This window comes from Bombyx mori, chromosome 26 (genome assembly GCF_030269925.1).
Source record: "Bombyx mori chromosome 26, ASM3026992v2".
NCBI classification, from domain to species: Eukaryota; Metazoa; Arthropoda; class Insecta; order Lepidoptera; family Bombycidae; genus Bombyx; species Bombyx mori.
The window spans coordinates 10,370,128-10,394,042 of record NC_085132.1 but is presented as its reverse complement, the minus strand read 5'-3'; the positions used below and the strand labels follow the sequence as shown (position 1 = coordinate 10,394,042).

General features: G+C 36.7%; 1 protein-coding gene and 1 long non-coding RNA gene across 2 annotated transcripts in view; both read right to left on the bottom strand.

The window, feature by feature from the left end:
- Positions 1-616: 616 nt before the first annotated feature.
- On the bottom strand, positions 617-5,346 carry LOC134201491 (uncharacterized). The gene is made up of 2 exons (XR_009976828.1): positions 1,094-5,346; positions 617-900 (listed from the first exon to the last, which is right to left on the bottom strand). It is a non-coding gene; the product is annotated as an uncharacterized LOC134201491 (long non-coding RNA).
- Positions 5,347-6,242: 896 nt separating this feature from the next.
- Positions 6,243-23,915, bottom strand: part of LOC105841626 (rho-related BTB domain-containing protein 1) — a 30,791-nt gene continuing 13,118 nt past the window's right edge. The window contains exons 6-19 of the mRNA XM_038020692.2: positions 22,485-22,692; positions 21,098-21,190; positions 20,191-20,346; positions 19,189-19,274; positions 18,278-18,404; positions 17,040-17,177; positions 15,121-15,234; positions 14,188-14,358; positions 13,044-13,231; positions 12,221-12,281; positions 11,452-11,585; positions 10,815-10,936; positions 10,349-10,454; positions 6,243-9,260 (exon numbers count right to left, since the gene is read on the bottom strand). Coding sequence (XP_037876620.1) covers positions 10,366-10,454; positions 10,815-10,936; positions 11,452-11,585; positions 12,221-12,281; positions 13,044-13,231; positions 14,188-14,358; positions 15,121-15,234; positions 17,040-17,177; positions 18,278-18,404; positions 19,189-19,274; positions 20,191-20,346; positions 21,098-21,190; positions 22,485-22,692 — 1,687 coding nt within the window. The 3' untranslated portion in view covers positions 6,243-9,260; positions 10,349-10,365. The remainder of the gene's footprint in view (positions 9,261-10,348; positions 10,455-10,814; positions 10,937-11,451; positions 11,586-12,220; positions 12,282-13,043; positions 13,232-14,187; positions 14,359-15,120; positions 15,235-17,039; positions 17,178-18,277; positions 18,405-19,188; positions 19,275-20,190; positions 20,347-21,097; positions 21,191-22,484; positions 22,693-23,915) is intronic.

Genomic DNA, 23,915 nt, shown 5'->3' with positions numbered 1-23,915 from the left:
CCGTGTGATGATACAGGGATGTCTTGCGCATTTTTGTATGTACTTGAAATATTTTTATATTTTAAGAAAACTCATATATTAGTTATTCATAAGAAAAATTGCCTTAATATCTAATTTAAATCCTCTAATGGGAATAGTAAATGTGTAACATTTTTAATTACATAATACATTGTATGGAGTCATTCAAGCACATTATAAGACAAGACTCCAACATGAAATCAATTCACCGTTTTATAGATGGGATTGTTCAAGATTATTAGATTTTTTTTTATTAAACAGCATTCCGCACTATGAATTGGAATGCAATGATTGCATAATTAAAGTCAAATTTAAATGCATAGAAGAATGAGAGCTCTGCTAGCTTCAACACAACTACATGTTAATAATTAACGGAGAAAGGGTACATCATTCACCTACCTTCAAACTAGTATTTCCTGCGGAAACCAGAGATAGTAATACATACTTAAATATGTTAAACATATTTAGATATTAAATACCCAGAAACGGCAAACAAACTTCTTCATCCATTATTAGAATTGAACCCAAGAGTTTTACGGGCAGCAGATTAGGGCAGTGACTACTTTGCCACAAAGTCAATTAAAAAAATAAAACAGCATTCCTGATCACATATACATTTAATACAATCTTTAAAAACTATGGGTACGTAAAAATGGCAGATTTTTGTCATTAACGACAGTGAACATTGGCAAAATACAATCATAATTTAAAAATTACATTCTATAAAAAACATATTACTAAGCTAGGAATCTAGATTCTTCATTAAAATAGAAAATATTTCAATGTGATACAAAATTTCCGATATGAATTCTCTCATATTGATAATCAGTATATCATCATTTTATATTTTAATCTAGACTTACACGGCAACGAATCTGCGAGCTAAAAATTATTTAAGATATTCAATTAATATTATTTCTCTAGGAAGAATAGTTTTAGTGGTATGACCACCACAGTTAACTAAGACTGCAAAAAACTATGAAACATGCCCTCTTTGTAACTAGGTACTCAAACACCAATTGTTCATCAAAGCTACTATTTCATAATTACCAAGAACTTTAACTGTATTACTCACATTTTTTTACATACTTAAAAACACAGGTAAAACGCCGATAAATAAACAAAATATACAATTTGGGTTTAATAACACATTATGTCAATGAGATTTCTTAATTTCTAAACTGACATGATTTCCTAAGTAATTAACTTTAAGAGATCATTTAATAAAGTGGTTGTAATCAGTTTTTATTGTCCCTAAGTATGCTGATTTTACCATAGCCCATAGATATCAATCACTTTTTTTTTTTTTTCCTACCTTAGCTGATAGCCTTGAGAGGCTATATCAGCGTAACCCTAACTTTTGTAGGTGAGCTCACGGGGCTCAAACCTGATGAACAATCACAACCTGCTGCCACTCAGCTTTATATGTGGGCAAAGCCTCAAGAAGACCTAAGCTAAGTATGTAACACACAGCGTCTGAACTATTGGATGCTGTTAGAACCCTGAATCTAAATTGAAATGCTCAAACAGATATCGGCACACACCATTTTGAACTTGATTCGACACGCCTCTGAATCGTGTGAAAAATTTGCGATTTCAGAGCCTTCTCTATAGAAATTCACGAATCTAACTTAAGGTGCTAATAATTTGAGCTCGATATCTTTTGTATCTCACTGAATTATTCTCTATTCTACCCGAGTCATTTAACTAAAATTACTTTTGTTTTAAGCTCCATAAACAATATTTTATTTATGTTTTTTTTTTAATAACCTACGTCACAACAATAAAACAAAAATATGGTATAATAGGTACCGTACATAAAATGTTCTACAACGGGCTGCAAAACTCCATGGACACCACTATTGATCATGAGCATTTAATTAAATAGCGCCATCTATCGACTATAGTAGTTACACTATAGTAGACTATAGTAGTTACATTACAATCCTACTTTTCTGTATTCAACTATTGTAGTGTCAATCAAAATAATTATCGTATGTAAAATTGATTTCCTCGCCGGTAACTATATTTCTAAAGCCGCAACTTTGGCAAACATAGATAGTGTGCTACGGTAGGCAGCGGCTTAGCTCTGCCCCTGGCATAGCTGACCTCCATGAGCGACGATAACCAATCACCATCAGGTCGGCTCGTCTTGGCTCGTACACTTAGTGCACAGTTTAGTCCACTACCTACAGTACCTACCTAACTTAGTGACGCCATATTTATTTTTAATATGCAACTATAATCAAAGGTTTTTAGGATTATGAAATAAAAAGGTATCCATGCAATTCTGCATCTAACCGCATACAAACATTTAATCATCATTTAGTGATAATATATAAAACAAATATTTCTGTGCTGCCACTATTTTAAAACAATATGCTAAAAAGACTAGCATTTATAATTGTGTTGCCAATTATAAAATGGCCCAGGCTTTCATAATTGAAGCGACAGTTTCTAGTAACCCTGCTTTTTATGCTTTTTCATGAGATCTTAGTGTGCGAAATACATAATATCTACATAACAATATATATAGCACTCCAGCTCATGTTTACCTTTTCATTGATGCGTTAGAGACGTGCCAACAGTTGAATCTTCGCAAATAAAGATACATTTGCTTGCAATCGAATTCAGATTTATACTTATCTTAAAATACGTGGTTGATTTTTCTGGCTTACAACAATAGAGAACCGGAAACTTTTGGTAGCGGGTTATTTTTACAAAACAAATTTCATTTGGGGCTAAAACAAACTAAAAAATAAACATAGATTCTTTCTCTTTTTTTGCCTATTCCTAACCATAGATTAGACCAGTTTTTTAGCATTAGCTAGGTTTCCTACTTCAGTGCCAAAAACTAATTTATAAAAAACGTCATAATTACTTGGCTCCAAAACGGAAAAAATAATTTAAATAGTTCGTGAAATAAAAATGTAAGTTTAGGTAATAAAGCTATGAATAGAGAAATACGCTAACGATACTGCGAAGGCTGGTTTCAAAGTTACTTTTTTGAAATAAAATCGCCAATGAAAACAATTATTGTTATGAAAAGTAATAAATTGTCGATCAAGAATAACTACTTGTACAGTAAACACATTAGAAGGATTGACTGAATTTGTCTTTTGAAAGTAAAATTATTACAATTAATGCATTAAAATCATAATATGCACTGTGATTTAAACTGTATCCAAATTGTCGTTGCAAGCAATTGTACAATTACAAAAATATTTACTTTTATTAAATTCTTGAAACAGAGCATTCTCACAACATATAAAATCAAAGTAAAATATTTACTAGGTACCACAAAATTAATTGATGTTTTAATAATATATGTGATGACGTATTTTGTACTTCAAAGTCTTAATTAATTCAAATTTTAGTTTTATTCCTAAAAACTATCCGTGTGACTTCATTTGTTTTTGAGAGCCTCTTGTGAATCATACAAGCAATCGAAATCAATCGAAACAGGCTAATGTAATTTAAATGAAAAATGGTTTATTTTAAATAAATATTTTGATAGCCGAGCGTGATGGCTAATATGTACCTACTTACTATGATAAAAAAAGAATAGATTAATAAATTACCTTTTTTTTTTCCTTTTGCATTACCGTAAACCTACATCATTGAATTCATTGGTTTCCAAAACACTTAAAAGGGTTAGAAACCTGACGGCTAAGATGTAACAAATACCTACTCATTATAATTATAAAGCGCCATTTTGAATTCAATGTCATTCAATATTAAACGGTTTTTTTAAATTAAATGTTTTAGAATTTTGTATGAAAATCAAATTGAAATGAAATAATATGGATTCATTTTAATTTTAGTCTTAACTAGGTATGTACTTGGAATTTTCTGTTTTTTATCTAATAAAACTAATATATTAGTACAGATGAAGTTGCCTAGCGTTATCCCTGGCAATGAGCGTAGCTCACAGATAATATAATATAGTAAGCTGGTAATTTAGCTGACTACCTCAAAGAAAATAACATTTTACTTACCGTGAGACATTTAAATGTGAAACCAAAATGAAGTGAGAGAATAGAAAAAATAGAATAAACTATTATTTACATTAAATTAGAATAGGTACATCATTGATTTGCACTAGTGACCGAGTGCATTAAAAATAATTTCAAATTAGCTAAATAGATTTTTAAAGTAAGCCCATTTAATATTATTACCATGCAGTTTCGCACTTAAAATAATTATATACCTTAAAACAAAACCTAAATATCTACCTAATAAATATTATAATACTAAAATGAAATAAAATACAGAGTTACCTACTGTTGAACTATAATTATTCAACAATTACAAATATAATTCCGATCAAAGATATTGTGCGCTATTTTGAAAAATAAAAGGTACGAAAACAAAATGTTAGTAAAATCATATGTTTCGAGCTAATATCATTTTTTACTATAGATAGTTACTATTAAACATTGACTAGCGGAATTCAAACTGATACGTTTTTTTTTTATTGCCTTTGTAGGCAGACGAGCATACGGCCCACCTGATGGTAAGTGGTCACCGTCGCTCATGGACGTCAGCAATGCCAGGGGCAGAGCCAAGCCGCTGCCTACCATAAAAATTACTGGCTCCCGCTGATGGTCACACGGTCACCTGAGGTGGTCATGGTTGCGCCGCACACTGCCGTCACTCTAGCGCACCGGCATTAGTGTGCTTAGTGCGAGTTTTTTAACGTTCTCGATAGCGTAAAAGTTAACTCAAATTTGTAAGGAGTTGGAACATTTGCCTACGTTTGCCGCTAGGGGCGCTGTTCCAACTGCATACAAATTTCACTTAACTTTTACGCTATCGAGAACGTTAAATAACTCCCAATAAGCACACAGCAGTATGGGTCATAGTCCCCGATCGGCATGTTCTGGCTCAGTGAGCTATCCCGGAATACCAGTGACATCGCCAGGGCGGCCGGACGTACTGCCGTACTGCGGAGACCGGCGAAGTTGGTTAATAATCAGCCCGATGACCCGTAGGTCGCGCGTCCTTGGAAGGGCGCCGCGGCGCCGTGAGTCGATTTATAGTGCTGCCCGTGTAAGACCCCTCCTACTCTGCCCTAGTTCTAACCTCGGCCGTAATTGGCATAGTCTAAAAAGGTGTTTACTTAGTCAAAGAATAATCGGACCGAGGCCATTGTGAGAACCACACGTTTACGTGTTGTAATACACTTGGAAGATTACATAATAAACACAGAATCTTCTTAATTTTGAATATCACAGAAAAGTGTTAAAACTACTATCGGAATAGGTGACTATTTGTGGTGGCTGTTTCAGATTGCACATTTTGCCAGAGTGCCATTTAAAGAATAGATTTGTTGAACTGACATTTTGGTAGGCAGCGGCTTGGCTCTGCCCCTGGCATTGCTGAAATCCATGGGCGACGGTAACCACTCACCATCAGGTGGGCCGTATGCTCGTCTGCCTACATGGGCAATAAAAAAATATTCAAAGAGCAATGCCGTCCAAAACATCCTATGACAGACAGATTATCTTATACTTTTAATACTACAAATAATTATTCTGAGTACATAAATATTTTAATGCGAAAAGTAAACTTGTTTTGCTGTTTGTACCTAAACTTGGTAACAATTGTGGTTCGACCGTATTCATGATCACAGTAAAAATCGCTAATAATTCCTATCACAGACTAAACTTCATCTAAGACTAAGCGTAGTTATAAAAAAACTGTAATTTGTAAAGCTTCAAGCGATAAAATTTGACGACCTAAAATACTACGATATGATTAAAATACTACATGTAGACGCGAGTACATAGTGGTAGGTGCAAACGAAATAAGTACGATAGGATTATTAGAAATTATGATGATAAAAAATCAGAAGCTGAGCCAATAGCTGCTTCAATTAAGACAATAAAAAAATATCAAAATTATATGAAGAGTAGCTATACTGTTTAAAACGTCCATCCAGAATTACACCCGCCATGTTTTTCAAGTGTCATTGGACGGTTTGACAAAGTTATCGATAGACATAAACAATCTATCAGTTTTCAAATTGACGTTTGTCTTTAATTTTTGCTCTGTCATTTTTTCTATAAATTTTATGTAAATAGATTTTTTTTTAATGCAATTTTTTTGCAAAGATTTATGTTAACAACAGAACGAACTTAACAGAAGTATTCGATCGACATTAAGTGACGAGATTTCTGGAGGGACTAAAATATAATGCATTCAGATAATCTTTCCAAAAATATTACTTAATTTACTTTAATATTTAAATAGTGAAAAATACAGCAGTTTTAGTGTATCAATAATAATTATTAAAAAATCGTCTATAATAAATTTATCCTACTGATCTGTCACTCAATTTTGACGCATGTCATTTTTGATATCCGTCAATTTGTCCAATCTCTATCCATGTTTAAAAATTTATTTTACCGTATCTTTACCCGTCTGTTAATCTTTAAGAGATTTTATTTTATAGAATTAAAACAAATAATACTGAAAAAAGAACAGACACCCTACAAAAGCTAATTTGAGACCGATAATTACAATTAGATACGCAATATACGCATTTTTATATAATTTTTAAATTCGTTTTTTTTTTCATAGTTTTCTTCATTTTCACACATCATTAATACTAAATTAGAATAATGTATACAAATTAAATTTATCACATAATAAAATAATTAACTACTTAACATACACACATCTTTCACAATGAAACATACTTATCATAAAGTAAATTAATGATTCTAAATCTTAGCTTCAACGATGCCATAGAAGCCAACGATATTGCCAATGATAGGAAGCAGACTAAAGAGCAATATGGCGATAAACGCTTCTTAAATAAACATTTCGCTACCGATTAAAATACAAGATACTGTCAATGAAAAAATATATGATTAATTAATTTAACATTAAACTAAAATATATAAATTACAAAAAAAAGTCTGAAAAAGAAAAGGCTCAGAATTAGAAGATGTTTCCCTAAAAACGCTTCTAGCAAAGGCATTTTAGTTATGAATTTAACATAGAACAAACGAAATAATAAAAATAATGGAAAAATTTGATGATTACGTATTTTGCCGAAAAGACAATAAACTAGCGACACTAGAACTCAAGAATTGCCATATTAAAAATAGCCAGATCTAAATTTGAATGTGACTTACAAGTAAATTTGTGTGGCAACCCTATGAAGTTCTTATTCCTATCAAATTGAGCTTAGCTTCACTAGGTTAATACTAATCTTAATTATTGAAACCAAATAATTTTAGAGGATAAATTAAAAATAATGTTATCTTTTCCACACGCTATGGAAAATGCTATGCAAAAAAGAACCAAATTATTATTTAAATTAAATTATTATTTTCCGATCTAAAACATGTGCTGAAAAATATGTCCTATTCGTTAGAATATAGAATATCGGAAATATAGAATTCTAAAATTTGTTAATTCTTCATGAAGAACATAAAATGATTACTTATTTAGATTAAATTACCTAAACTTAAAACTAAGTGACGATAGTAAGGCGCGTGAAATATCTCTCATTAAAACATTTTTCGAGTATCGTGAAATAATCCACTGACGTGTCGTCAACAACGATGTAGTAATAAAAAACCAACAGCCGTGAAATTAAAAACGTGCTTAAAGCTGGCTTCAAAAGTTTATGGTTACAACATTGGTTTTTTAAGAATATGGAGGGTAGAAATAAGTATCACATTCTGGGTGTATGAAAAAGTGTTCTTCGGAATGCGAGCAATTAGGGATGCGCCACCGTAGCAAGCGGTGCATTTTCATAAACAGCGCCAAAAGTTTGACATTAAATTGTCGAAATCAACACACGACACTCTGTTTACGGCTGCTACATTCATATCGCACCACTTGCGACACTAGCGCTATTTTGGTGTGTTTTTGAGTGGTAATTTTCTCTACACTTTTCAATTGTCTCTCATTTATGACAGTTCTCAATACGTACCTACCCTCCATAATGGTTAGGCATGTTCTACAATTAAATATTAAGTGTATTATCTATGGTTCTACACGAACACCATATTACTGACTGTGCACACAATAACTTTTTTGTTTGAATGAATGATCATTACGTCCATTCATTCAAACATATCCTGAAAATGAACACGTAAGTCGAGTTGCTTAATAAAAAAATATATTTTATCGGTAATAAAACCAAACACGGCAGTTGGTTGAGAGTCGAATAGTGTCAGAACAAACGTCGCGCTGCTGTTACGACAATACCAATAACGTATCCCGTTGGAAACACACCAAAACAAACTTTTTGTATAAGCCGCGCCAATAAAGAATCGAATCGAAAATGGCGTCTATGTACCTGCACTGACTGATGGTAGGGTCAACAAATAAAAAGAAATATAGAAAGAAAAAGTTGTTTGAAGTCGTCGTGGCCTAACGGATAAGACGTCAGGTGCATTCGTGTTGAGCGATGCACCGGTCTTCGAATCTCAGGCGGGTACTAATTTTTCTAATGAAATACGTACTCAACAAATGTTCACGATTGACTTCCACGGTGAAGGAATAACATCGTGTAATAAAAATGAAACCCGCAAAATTATAATTTGCGTAATTACTGGTGGTAGGACCTCTTGTGAGTTCGCGCGGGTGGGTACCACCACCCTGCCTATTTCTGCCGTGAAGCAGTAATGCGTTTCGGTTTGAAGGGCGGGGCAGCCGTTGTTGTAACTATACTTGAGACCTTAGAACTTATATCTCAAGGTGGGTGGCGCATTTACGTCGTAAATGTCTATGGGCTCCAGTAACCACTTAACACCAGGTGGGCTGTGAGCTCGTCCACTCATCTAGCAATAAAAAAAAATTGTAAAAAAATATAAAAAAACAAATGAGAATGTACTTTACTTTACTTTATGCCCTGGCAGAGGGGAGTTGTCTCATCTGGGATGTAACTTGCATAGACACTTTTGCTGCCGGTCATCTAAGTCGCACAACTCAAAAGTGAAAAAACTCGAACTCAACAACAAAATCAGAACTGATTTTTTTTGCATGCAGTACACGCCGTGTGCGACTAAAGACAACAACAGCTTAGAGTGAGAGCGCATGATCGCCGCCGCCATTTTAGATTCGTTTCGTTATTGCCGCGGCTTATAATAACGATAATAAAGAAATAACATTGCAGACAAGTTTCCGTTTAAGTGTAAATGTGGAATACTATTAGTATGATCAGTATTGTACTCATAAAGCACATGGAGGCGGGTAGCAGCACTGCGAAACGGAGTGACCTGAAACAACATGTCGCTAACGGGATTGTTGGATAACTACCCACAAACACAACCAACTGAGTTTCTTGCGGGATCTTCTCAGTGGGTCGCGTTTCCGATCCGGTGGTAGATTCAGCGAAGCACGGCTCTTTCTAGGGCTAGTGTTAACAAAGTCAGGCTGAGCCCTGTGAGCTAGCCTACCAGTTAGGGTTAAACTAAAATAGCCTCTAGGCTGCTGATGTTTAGGTCAGAAAAAAATAATTAATTATAGGTACAGGTATAATCTATGAGAGCAGTGGATTAGCAATATTTTAACAGTACCAGAGCAATCTAAAAGTATCTGGTTGTAAGTAACTATCGATCAATGAGTTTACATTTTAAATCACTAAATCAAGAGGAATGATTTTCCTCTTTAAAAGATTTTTGTTTTTGTTTTTTATTGCCCTAGTAGGAGACGAGCGTACGGCCCACCTAATATTGAGTGGTTACCGTCGCCCATGGACTTCATCAATGACAAGCCACTGCCTACAGATGCAAGAACCTTAATACAATATAATGAAGACTATAACTTTATTGTCTCATGCATGCCAATTACAATCATTTATTAAATTATTTATAGCACGTCGCTTAATTTCGCCACAAGTGACGTCACGTACATTAATTCAACGTTCAATAGAATTCAAGCGAAGCTTCCGAGGCGATTTGATAAATAAAAAGGTTTCTCATTCCCTGTTGTGCGCCCTGGTAGCATCAAAGCCGTTCAGAAGAAATACTACAGTACGCGACAATAAATATTGCACATAGATTTGAACGCTCTACGAAGCCGATTTTTTTTTTAATTGCTCAGATGGGTGGACGAGCTCATAGCCCACTTGGTGTTAAGTGGTTACTGAAGCCCTGAGACATCTACAACGTAAATGCGCTACCCACCTTGAGATATAAGTTCTAAGGTCTCAAGTATAGTTACAACGGCTGCCCCACCCTTCAAACCGAAACGCATTACTTTATTATATTACATTATATTACATACATTATTAGCCGATTGTTTCTTTTTAATGTCATCGATGTGCACGATTCATCGGCGGGTACTGTAGATCATCAACACATACCTCCAGTAAGGCATGTGTCAGATCGGCGGCTCCTGGACTGGAAGAGCAACGGCAGAGCACAAAGCGCGTGTCTCCACTACGGTTTCGCTAGATCTTCTTACTTTACCTAGACGACATAATTAATTTAGTATTACTAAAATATCACGCTACATTTTCCTATCACATTTTTCTTAGTGATAGTGTGCATTGTTGGCCAGCAAGCAAACAACCATAAATTCCAGTTTGAAAGGTCGGACAGTCGGTCGAACTCATGTTTCCAGACGGAAGGCACTATTTATACTGTGATGTCCATAAGTAGGTACCTACAAGAATCCACTTAGGCCCGAGTGAAACGCTTTCAATGGTATTCTTCAATAACTGGAAACCAAAGGCACAAAATAACACTTTAAGTTCTATTTGCGCGTCCGAAGACACGGATATGTTGTTACATATCTGAGTCCAGTGAAAAATAATGCACAATACTCACTCGGAAAACATAAACAGCCAGTCTGTTGGCTCGTGCGTAACGATGTAGTAGGACCCAATTCTTTTTTCTCTTTCGACTGCGCGCTCAAACACTTTTGATAGTAATCGAATTCCTTGACGTACCTGTAGGAAATTCGATTCGGTAAATAATTCGGCTCGACGGTTCAAACTTTTGTTTTTGGGTGGATGTATCGCAGCCGATCCGGAGACCTTGCTTAGCTAGAACTGACTCAAAGGCTCAGCGATTTTCATTTTTGTGCAATTGTTTTTATATAGTTCCTGTCTATCGCACTAAAAACAGATTTTACCTTAAATAAAAATATGTTTAAAAAAAACTAACAAAATACGCTTTTATAGAAAATCCAACTAATAAATAGAAAATAAATTTTAATATATTTTCTATACGTAAAAGCGTATTTTCTTAGTTTTTTTAAATTATTATTTATTTTTCATATTTTCGTTGAATTATAATTTTTTCAATATTTTTTTTCTTCCTTCGGTCCTTAATAAGTATACAAAATTTCGAGTTAATCCGACGTTTTGAAGGTGGTCAAAATCATGTTCAAAGATTCCGTTACATAATATATACGTCTGAAGCTAATAAAAGCGTATTAAAAAGTTAACGTTCGCATAGTTACCAGACGGGAGGCCACCGGTTCTCGGCGAGGTACTCCCGCACGGAGGGCGAGAGGGTCTTGTCGCGGCACACGCGGTCGAAAGAGCCACACAGCCGCCACAAGCACCAATCCGACAGATTGCGAGCGTTGTGCAACTAACACACCGATTTACATTAACTAATGGTCACCCAGCGGTTGAAATTCGACTATATTATATTATTATGGTTCTATTGTCAAAATCTTTACTTCTTCACATATTTTGCCAAAGCTACACTAAAGGCAAACAATATTAATCTATTCAATTTTACCACTGACTTTAAGCAATAACAAAAGTTTGACAGTAAACATGAATAAACTCTTTCAGGAAATTTCATACTCCTCCGTACGCGCAATTTTCGTAAAAAGGGGTACAAAGTTTTTGCTTCGCGTATTAATATAAAGATGCTATCATCGATCTTAGTTTGTTGATTATTTTTATCTCTACTATCGTCGAGCTCGCGTCTCGGCCTGACCTTCTTCAAGTCACACTCACAGCTGCTTCGCGGCAGAAATGGCCATGGCACCTGCTTTCGAGCGCATGCGTCCTACCTCCTAAATATAGGTTGGGGATGCAATACTCTGTTAATAATAGTCAGAGATTGGCTCATTCTTCGGTTAATCCCTTCAGTTCCCGTACCAGAGATCGATATTCAAAGATGGCGTGACGCTAATCTAAGCTAGACAGGCGAGAATAACATAAAAATTATAAATGGTATTGTAGTTTCCTTGCCAACAAAAGATGAGAACATACCTTAGCAGGTTCCAAAAGGGATAACGCTATTTCGACAACCTCATCTTCATGTCCTCGTACTCTGTAAGAACACGTTAAAAACAAGATTTAGAGAGAATGAGAGAGAGAGAGAGAGAGAGAGAGAGAGAGAACATACTTTATTGCACACTAAAACACAATTAACATTAGAAAACAATCCACAATCAGATACGTTTTTACAATAGGCGGTCTTATCGCTAAAAGCGATCTCTGTCAGACAACCATCTAATTACCCGAAATTCTGGACAGATAAATATACCTACAGCAGGTATGTTGCGGTGTACTATTAATAATACAATATTAAAGACAATACATACATACAATAAATAGATATTAACCGTTAAATATAATATGAAATTATTATATGATTTATATTCCAATATACTTACATACACATAATAAATCAACAGTATAGATAAAGCATAGACAAACAACACTAGGCGGATAGGTAATGTTCCTTCACCATTCGTTTAAAGCAGTTTATAGTTGGAGCACTTCTCACTGCATCCGGCAGAGCATTATTTTTTATTTATTTTTTGTTGCTTAGATGGGTGGACGACCTCACAGACCACCTGGTGTTAAGTGGGTACTGGAGCCCATAGACATGTACAACGTAAATGCGCCACTCACCTTGAGATATAAGTTCTAAGGCCTCAAGTATAGTTACAACTGCTGCCCCTCCCTTCAAACCAAAGCGCATTACTGCTTCACGGCAGAAATAGGCAGTGTGGTGGTACCTACCGGTGCGGACTCACAAGAGGTCCTACTACCAGTAAAAGTATTAGTATTTAGTATCCGAACTAACCTGTCTTTATGTCTTAACTCTTCGATAACTTTATACTCCACCAAATTGACGAGACGGTTCATGCAAAATCTGTTGGCCAGCTCCAGCAGCTCCAGGCACCTTGCTGATTCGACGCTCGGTATCTTATCCGTGTACATATAGCAGAGGAGGATGTGGAAAGCGTATATCTTCACGCCTGGCAGCGATATCTGTGAAGATATTTATAGGTTACGCAGAAGGCATAATATCATATTGGAAACGAGTATCAAAGGATCTAGTAACGTCTAGAACGCTCGAAATGTACAATGCCATCTATTGTCAGATAACGGAAACACACACATTGAAAATACTCGACTTGTGAGAAATGTTCTCGACGATTCTAGGGATGTCGTATCGACTACAAAAGCGTTGCAGATATGACACGCAGTTAATCAGTAATCAGAACTGCTCGAAGCGAAACCGCGAATTACCTGAAGCGAAACGGAAGAAGCGAATTGAGAATTTTAGTGTTCTGTGTGTGTTCTAAGTGAATATACAGTGTTAACTTATAATTCGGTAGAATTTTTATTTATCCCGAACTCCAGCGCGTAACAATAATATGTTCAAACCAGAATTAATCGCGATATGATCTTCAAACTGTGTTAATGGATATCGAATACCTCAATGATAGACTACGAGCAAACAGAGAATTTACTCCAGACTGTGAGATCTGCTTTTTTGTTTTTGAGTCTAATTAATCAATTAATTAGCTATACCTATGTAATAGTAATAAAAACACACACATAGATGCAGATACTCACACATACACAATTCAACATGTATGCGCGCACACACCCAAACACACACACTCACGCACACACATTCACACACTCACGCATAATGATGACCTTCTTAAATAATAACACCTAATGATCTCTCAACACTAGTCCGCAGCATCTGTTCACGACTTAACCTAACCTAATCTATCTTAAGAAGGAGGGAGCCTGGAGATCAGTAATACAGGTCTTTGAACCTAGTACAGACTTCAGCTCTTTCAAAGGCTTACAAAATAAATTATAAGGTTAATTTCTATTTGTATTTGTACTAAATACAAGAGATAATACCTTTAAGAGAGAAATAAGTAAATTATTATTATTACTAGTGATAAAGAATCGTCGGCACTCACCACCCTGGAGTTGCTTTCCCTGAAATGCCCTTGGAACATTGCCTTCATGGGATCGCACCTCGCCATCAGGATGGCGCGATGGGCCAAATGTATGCCATCGTCCAGGGCGAAAGTCACGTCCGCGAATGTGTTACGCTCGACGTACATATCACGGAAACGTCTCGTGATTGACTGTGGATTAAAAAAAAACACTACTACATTCGCAAAGAATATTGGAATTTGGTCTTTATTTGTTTTTGGAGGTAAGGTCGCAATTTGAAAGCCTAATGATATCCAAACTATCACAACAGAAAATGTGTTTAAAATGAGAATGATGCAGCGGGGGAGTCACCATCCTCAGAAACGAGGAAAACGACCTAAGGAGGATGAAAGTACACCTACCCACAAAATAAGCATCCCAAATGAACATCATGCTATCATAAATAAAACCACTTTCATGGCTTCATCTCGCTTTATTATATTCCTTTCATCATTTCCGACGTTTCGGATAGGTGCTCCACGGTTTTCGTGGTCACGAACGATTAAGGCATTATTATTATTTGAATATTTTGCTAACTACCGTCTAATTTTGTAATGTCTGATTACTTGTTGACCTTTTTGTTTCTTTGCATGCAGAAAGATGTATCTTGGGGCCCGTGAGTTTTTTATTGTATAAACTGGTGGATTAGCTCATAGCCCAATTGGTGTTAATTGGTTACCGGAGCCCATAGACATCTATAACGTAAATACCGCCACCCACCTTGATATATGAGTTCTAAGGTCTCAGTATATTTACAACGGCTGCCACACCCTTCAAACCGAAACGCATTGCTGCTTCCTACCTACCCGCGCGGACTCACAAGAGGTCCTACCACCAGTAAAGAGTGTCTTTGACTTGAGTTTTCTCTCGTATTAAAAACCTTAGGAATCTGTTATTAAGCATAGTGAACTCACCACGTGGAATTGCAGAAGGAACGCTTCATCATACAGCATTTGTTGTGTGAGGATCAGTTGACTGGTTCTCGTCAGTTCCGGGATCCCGAGCAATTCAGACGCTTGACGTATTTCCTGTTACACAACATATCTAGAATATAACATCCACTGCTTAGTAGTAAGGACATATTCACGTCTAATGCGAACTAATGAGCAGCAATAGAATTCATCATGATAGGGTCACATTTGGTTATAGTAATAGAGGAGTTTTAGTATGAATTTGTACAGGCAAGAGAAGACTACTAGAGCTAATGTGTATGTAGCATCAGTCTTACATGCATGGGAACTACATCTGGCTCACTCTTGAAACCGAAATATGCAGAATAGTAATACGAATTAAATTAAAATAAATGCAAAATCTAAATGGAGTAACTTAAAAAATGATTGAACACTCTAGTGAACGATTCTTTATAATATGAAGAGAAAATTTCGAAATGACATCTAACCATACTATTCAAACTGTGATCTGATTTTTAGGTTATGTTTTTAATTTGGAAAATCCATAAATAAAAAAAGGAAATGTTAATTAACCTCACAAAATAGCAACGTATATTCTATACTTTTTAAATACTGTTATAGTAATCATTAATTATGTATTGAAATTTTCGAAAATTCAGTCAATTAAAAAACATTACAGATAGATTTGACGCCATGCGGCATGGGACTTTGGAGGCAAATTACCATTAAAGATGGATGCGGTTATCATGCTTTTTGTCCAATATAAAAAATGAATGTTTGTCTTTTAATTAAATGATGTTATTAATTAATCGCGGAAGATTCCGCCTACACACAATATGTTGTATTAGAAAAATCTGCGGAATTCGAACACCGTCACAGACGCATCGCTCGATACGAAAGCACCGGGCGTCTTAGCCTTTAGGCCACTATGAATTGGAAAACAATTTTTACGATAAAAGTTGGATAAATAGCGGATTAGCGATTTCAACAATTGTGAGTTTTACTTTTAGCTGTATATAATCTATGCCCTTGTCGTAACAACGGAAGATAGGCGCGTTTCGCGCGTAATTTTACTAATGGAGGGCAGAGGTAAGGACGGTTACGGACGTTCCGTTATAACTACTGAATCATGCATCCGATTGACTTGAAACTTGGTATCCATGTAGAAAATACATGTGCTTAATGGATAGGCTAATATTTATACGAGCGTTGGACTCCCTACACCAGTTGCGGGGGCGTTAATGATGAGAATCTTTGTGGGGGTGAGAAATAATAATGTTAATTTTAAATGCCCAGCGAAGCGGACGGGTACAGCTGTGAATTACTATAAAACATCCAATCTCTAAATCCATACAACGTTACGAGGTGACGTTTATCAAATGGCTGATGGTCGAGTGACGGTTGAGGATACAATGATATTTAATTTTATTTGTGTTATGATTTTATTTATAATACAATTTACCAGCATCAGTCCGAGAGTCGAAGGCGCTACAGAATAATCTTCTGTGCCGGACTGTTGACAACAATATCGTATTATTTTAGTAATTTGCAATTAAAACAAAAACAAAAAAACTTATAGTACTTACAAAAAATAGCTTTTAATACTATTTGCTTTAAAATTATTGTTTAAAATTCGTTTTAATAAAATTTGGCAATTTTATTTTAAGAATTACTATATCCTCTTAATACTGTATAAACTATTATAATATGTATGTATGTGATTGTGTATATATGTAATACATATACATTTTGTTTGTGTATGTATTTGTAACATAATATAAATTTCATTGCACCTACCACTATTCACTACCTTTGGTTGACCGGTAGAGAATGCCTTAGGCATTAATTCCGCCAATGTAAATTTTATATGAAGTGTAATAAAAAAATAAATCCTTCTACTGTTTGCTTGCCTGATTACTCACATCTCGTTTCACGGAAGTGCATTGCATGGATCCGGTGTAAATGAAGTTTAGTATCTCCTGCATGACCCTTTGTGAGATGAGCTTACTCATGGTCGCTATCGTTTGAGTCTGCGATGTGGCGTGCTGAGATTTGTCGCACTGAAGAAGAAAATATTATATGCTAGCCGACCCGGCAGACTTCGTAGTGCCTCAATCAGTAAATAAAAGACCTAAACTTTAGTATAAATAAACTTAAAACAAACAAAAGGAATCCTTTCGACGGGGGACACATCAAACAAAATTGTTATTTTTATTTAATTCCGAGCATTTTCATATTTATCTACCTTTTAAACCTTCTCTGGACTTCCACAAATAATTCAAGACCGAAATTAACCAAATCGGTCCAGCCGTTCTCGAGTTTTAGCGAGACTAACGAACAGCAATTCATTTATATATATAGATAGATAGATAGATATAGATATCGAGAGGTGAAAAGCTATTTGATTTAAACGACATTTAGCTTAACACGTGGCATTTGTCTTAGTAATTAAAGGTGCGTTTTATTTGGTATAAGCATCAACAGTTTGATGTTACTAATTGAACTTCAATTAAGCTTACCCCATTTAAACAGCTAAAGAAGTTTGTTTTATGATATTTTTTCCAAATTTAAATCTAAAATGAATCCTCAGTACAGTTGCAAAAATGTCGCTTAAGTCAAATAGCTGCTGTAGAATTGAGACCGTGGTGCATAAAATAAAACTTTTCTAGTGTTGCAATTTTATTGTTCTCTTCCAAAATCTTCTCTAATATTTTTCAAGATCTTTACAGCGTGAAACGAAACGTATGTGCTCATTTTTATATTATCTGTGCATTTTTCACCCACACACGACTTTGGCGCCTTTCTTATGATTTTCAATTTTTTGATCGAATTGTTATTTTTGGATTAAAAATATATAATATCACTTCCACAAATCGACTTATTATTTGTTCCGAGCGTGGACAATTATTATATCTAAAAATTAATTGACACATTTTTTACACCTTGCTCACTCAATCATCATCGCCATCTTGCCTTTTTTCTCTTATTCCTTTTCCCTTTCTTACTGTTTTCTCTCGCTCTGAACGCTCCTACTTATATATATTTGACGTTGACGAAACCTAACGCTTGCGAATGAAACGGTCCATACCCTCCAAAGACTTGATCACTTCGCAAAAAAAATTAGACGGTATATTGGTATGTTAGTTACAGTAATAATTACCTTGACAACCCTTATCGAGTTGACGGCGGGGTGATTGACCTCCCTGTAGAGATCGGGGGGTTTCTTGCAACCGTCGCTCAGTGGCAATATCTGACAGGAAGAGCGACGTCTTATCTGATCTAAAAGTCTGCAGGAAGTAAAGAAATATATACCTGTGTTCTCGTAACAATTTTTTTTTTTTTTTTTTTTTTTTCGGGTAGAGGGCCGAACCTCCTACGAGGTCCCCGCGCAAAAGGGGCGCGCGGGGTATGTGAGACTCAACGGTCTGCATGGTGTTGTGAGCAGACCGCGGGCCCAAGGATTTTAGGACCCACCCACTAAACGACTCCCCTGCACTCTTACACCCGACGTCCGATTCCCTCCGAGGTCAGAACCCGGATGAGGTAGGGGGGCTACTGCGGTCAACACTACAACCAGACGGCGCGGCTCACCCCAAGGACGCCCAGCCGACGGAGCCTTCGAGGCGAATCGAAGGCTCTGAACCGTCTCGTACGGCAGCCCGTCGGGCCGCCCAGACGGTGAACTATTTTATATGTGTCAACATTTTTTTAAATTCCCATGCACCATGACTTCTAGGATTTTTATGTGCGCTACTTACAATGGTAACACACGAGTTAAGGACAAGTATACAAATACATATAATAAAGAGTGACTCCGACAATGGACTGAAAAAGACGATGGACAGATTTTTTTTAACACCTATTATAGGCAGACGAGTATACGGTCCATCTCATGGTAAGTTGTTACCGTCGCCCATGGACATCAGCAATCCCAGGGACAGAGCCAAGCCGCTGCCTACCATTAGTGGTAATTGCCATAGCCGAAATAATCTTAAAATATTTATTAGGCAAGCGAGAATAACAATGTCTACAAAATATGAATAGTCGTCTAAGCTATTGAAAAGAAAATACCTCATTTGTTTGATGATATCCTGTTTGAGTAAATGCTCTGTATCTTCATCGAGATCACCAGCTGGCGCCTCACCCATGCTGCTCACCTGCCAACGAACATCAGCCTCAAAATTGTATCATGAGGTCGGATAGGCGCAAATACATTTTTTTTTGTTGCCCTTGTAGGCAGACGAGCATACGGCCCGCCTGATAGTGAGTGGTCACCGTCGCCCATGAACTTCAGCAATGTCAGGGGCAGAGCCAAGCCGCCTACCGTTAAGTACTCTCTACAAGCCTCGTTTGAAGAAGAACATGTCATAGCGGTCGGGAAACACCGTGGAAGGGAGCTCATTCCAAAGCCGGATGGTATGTGGTAAAAAAGATCTCTGGACAGGCACTGTAAATGCATTCGTCTTAATGACTCTCAACAACACTGTTACATTTCCGAACTGGTGGTAGGACGTCTTGTGAGTCCACGCGGGTAGGTACCTCCACCCTATTTCTGCCGTGAAGCAGTAATGCGTTTCGGTTTGAAAGGCGAGGCAACCTGATCAATATCGCGTCATACATTGATGGCTGTGATTGGCCAGCGGTGACGTGATATCGCACGAACCAATGACAAATTTTAATCAGGGAACGCAGCAGTGGCAGCGAATGTCAAATTTAAAAAAATTAATACTCGAAGAAAAAAGATGGACGCGCATGTCAATTTATTTATTTATTTATTACACTTCATGTAAAATTTACATTAGTGGACTTAATGCCTAAGGCATTCTCTACCAGTCAACCAAAGGTAGTGCAGTATAAGTAGTGGTACATGTTTTTGTAAAATAATTAAAATCAATATGATTAGTATTTGAAGTAAACTTATTCATTTTCCTGGCCACCACAAAATACCTTTAAGAAATAGATGCAACACAGCCGTTGTACTGTGAATACTGTGACCTTGGACGGATTATGTTAAAGGTGGGTGGTAACATTCAAATTTGGATACACGGCGCCCAGGATAAATAGTCAGCTCACCATGCTGCTCTCGCTGGAGCTCCTGGCCAGGTCAACGGAGAGACTCTCGCAGTCCATGATCAGCAGGCGATAGAAGACCTCACAAGCCGCCGCCATCATGACCCGATGCACTGGGAATCCCTTCGATCCACATATAATCACCATATCCGAAAAATACTGTAATTTAAAGCAAATATAATAAAGAATAGTTTAAAAAAACTAACAAAATACGCTTTTATAGAAAATCCAACTAAAAAAGAGAAAATAAATTTTAATAAATTTGAATTAAAAATAGTGTAAGAAAAAATGATTTTATTGTAAAAAAAGCGTGGTATCAGTAGTTATAAATATTTTATGAACAGCTGATATGAGTGGAAGGGTTATTTTGATAATATCCTGAAAAACACCCCACGTTTTACAGGTGTAATACAAATTGATTGCCCAAAATTTAAAAACACGTGTGGCACTTGGGTACTGCCGCGGTAAAGCATAGCATTTTTATCAGCTTATTCAATTATAATTAGACAATGATAATTTAATATTAGAACAATAATAAAATAAGACTACGCTATATTTATAAACCTTAACAAAAGCAAAACATTAACTATCCCCTTCACACTCATAAGTTAGACCGCGTGAGAGAGATGGGCAGAATTTTCATGATGCGCATGCAGTGCGACGTCACGCCGCGCGCTTGTTCACAAACACTACACAAGCGCAACGTGTGAATGTGTTGAACGCGAGCTACATCGTAAGCGGAGTGAAGGTGTTAGGTTTTATTTTAGTTACGGAATTTCTTGATTCGATCGCCGCGCTCAAAGCCCGCGATAAAAGCTATGCAATAGCTTAAAAGTCTTCCCGGTCGGTACGTTAACCTAATCTAAAAGGTTTTATTATATAAAATTTTTATATATTTTTAATAAATTACCTGCTGATGGAGTAAATTAGTCATATTCTCGAGGTAATTACTGCTGACGAAAGTGACTTCGGGCTCCACTGGTCTAGGTGGTCTGAACGGCGCCTGAAATATAGAATATTGCTATTTTCTTCGTCATCAGATCAGGGAGACTTCGAAGTGGATAGTTACTTTACACGTTAAAACCATTAGAGCGCTTATCATGAACAATGACGTCATTGCTCAATCAATCTAAAGGGCTAAGGTCCTGCTTACAAATAAAAATGAAATAGGTATAATAATGATTATTTTCCTATTTCTTTGGGTTATGGAATCAGATATCCCGACATTAGAATATATTTTAAATCAATTAATTACGAAGGGTTCTGTCCAGTAATAAATACGTGACAATTCACAGTTCAATCATTCAACGTTTTGTCTTTAAATCAGAGAAAGACCAAACTCCTATTTGTAAGAAAAGAAATATATGGAGTAGAATCTATTTTTTAAACCGAAACTTCAAAAACGAAGGATGTTCTCAATTCGATTGTTTTTTTTTTAATGTATGTTTGTTAAGTCATAATTTTTTTTTTGACGTAAACAGATTTTAATGGTTCTTTTTCTCTCTACTGATATAAAAACTTTCGCTGTAGCTTTTCATGTGTTCCCTCTATAAGTTTGATCGAGTTCTCATCTTTAGTTTTAGAGGTGCCCTTAATATTTAACTTATTCCGTATTTTACGATATTATACATGTTTCATTCACTTCAACTACATCGATGATTTTCTCATTTTGTTGTTTTTCGATGTGAAATGTATACAAAATTGACTTCTTTAGGATGATTTAGAATAGCATCGTAGTATTGCGAGATGATCCTATGCTAATGAAGTTATGCTTAGACTCATTAATGCATAGATTCATCAAGGAGAAGTAGGAGGAATTTTATAGGATGATGTTTTTATTAAAGTCTTTATTATATTTTTTATTCTTAGTTGTTAACATTAGATGTAGCATTGTAGTTGGCAGCTTTGATACGCCACACGATATTCCACCATCTCTCACAGCATAGTGCACAGTGGCTCAGATACTGGTGGTAGGGCCTCTTGTGAGTCCGCGCGGCTAGATACCACCACCCTGCCTATTTCTGCCGTGAAGCAGTAATGCGTTTCGGTTTGAAGGGTGGGGCAGCCGTTGTAACTATATTGATACCTTAAAACTCATATATCAAGGTGGGTGGCGGCATTTACGTTGTAGATGTCTATGGGCTCCAGCAACCACTCAACACCAGGTGGGCTGTGAGCTCGTCCACCCATCTATGCAACAAATAAAAAATAAACTAAAAATGAAAAGGTATGAGGTAATTGTCATTTGGCATTTCGCTCGCTGCTTAAAGGAATCTGACGCGAAATGACTTGGTTACCTGCTGAAGAGGCCGCTGAACTCTCTTTAAATTGGTCATCCAGAACCTCTGTTGTCTCCTCGCCATCAGCGCCGCCCTGATGGCATTCTCGAAGACTTCGTTCACTCCGTAGTATGTGAACACTGAGGTTTCGTAATAATAAATGCCGAACTCATGAGCTAAGGCTCGACCTTGGTCCGGCATGACCAAGTCGCATTTCCTTGGAGCCCTAAAATTTTTTACTCAACTTACTCGACCAATATAGCAGCTTCGTGTGGTAAATTTAGAAATTAGACATCGTAAAACCGGAACACCATTAGAGTTCACTCGCATTTGGCAAAAATTCAACTACATTTGGTCATAATTGCACTTTAATATTTCCCAAAAAAGTACCAGAGCCCATAAGCAATACAAAGCAAATGCCGACCTTAAAATACGAGGAGAAATCAATTGTATTGTGTGACGCCCCACCCTTCAAACCAGACAACCGGTTCAAGGCTGAAATAGGCAGTGTGTAATGTGCCGCCTCACCCTTCAAACCAGATAGCCGGTTCGTGGCTGAAATAAGCAGTGTGTAATGTGCCGCCTCACCCTTCAAACCAGATAGCCGGTTCGTGGCTGAAATAGGCAGTGTGTAATGTGCTGCCCCACCCTTCAAACCAGATAGCCGGTTCGTGGCTGAAATAGGTAGTGGGTAATGTGCTGCCCCACCCTTCAAACCAGATAGCCGGTTCGTGGCCGAAATAGGCAGTGTGTAATGTGCTGCCCCACCCTTCAAACCAGATAGCCGGTTCGTGGCTGAAATAGGCAGTGTGTAATGTGCTGCCCCACCCTTCAAACCAGATAGCCGGTTCGTGGCTGAAATAGGTAGTGGGTAATGTGCTGCCCCACCCTTCAAACCAGATAGCCGGTTCGTGGCCGAAATAGGCAGTGTGTAATGTGCTGCCCCACCCTTCAAACCAGATAGCCGGTTCGTGGCTGAAATAGGTAGTGGGTAAGATGCCGCCATACCCTTCAAGCCAGATAGGCGGTTCGTGGCTGAAATAAGCAGTGTGTAATGGGTAGCTATCAAAGACCACAAGATATTTGACAGGTTCGCACTATCGGTAGACCGACAGTGCGAACCGGTTTTAGTTACAGCTTTTATTAAACCATTGGATCAACACATTCTTTTTTGTCAATCTATCATCAACATCATCATTCTTTCCTATTACTCTCTGCTGGGGTTTAGGGCTCGAATCAAATTTTTCCATTTACATCTGTCTTTGTCAATCTATACTAATATATAAATCTACAGTGGTTTTTACGGATGTTCCGTTATAACTACTGAGCCACACATCTCAACATGACTTGAAACTTAGTATTCATGTAGAAAATACATGTACTTAATGGATAGGCTAATATTTACATGAGTGTTAGACTCTCTACAGCAGTTGCGAGGTCGTTAATGAT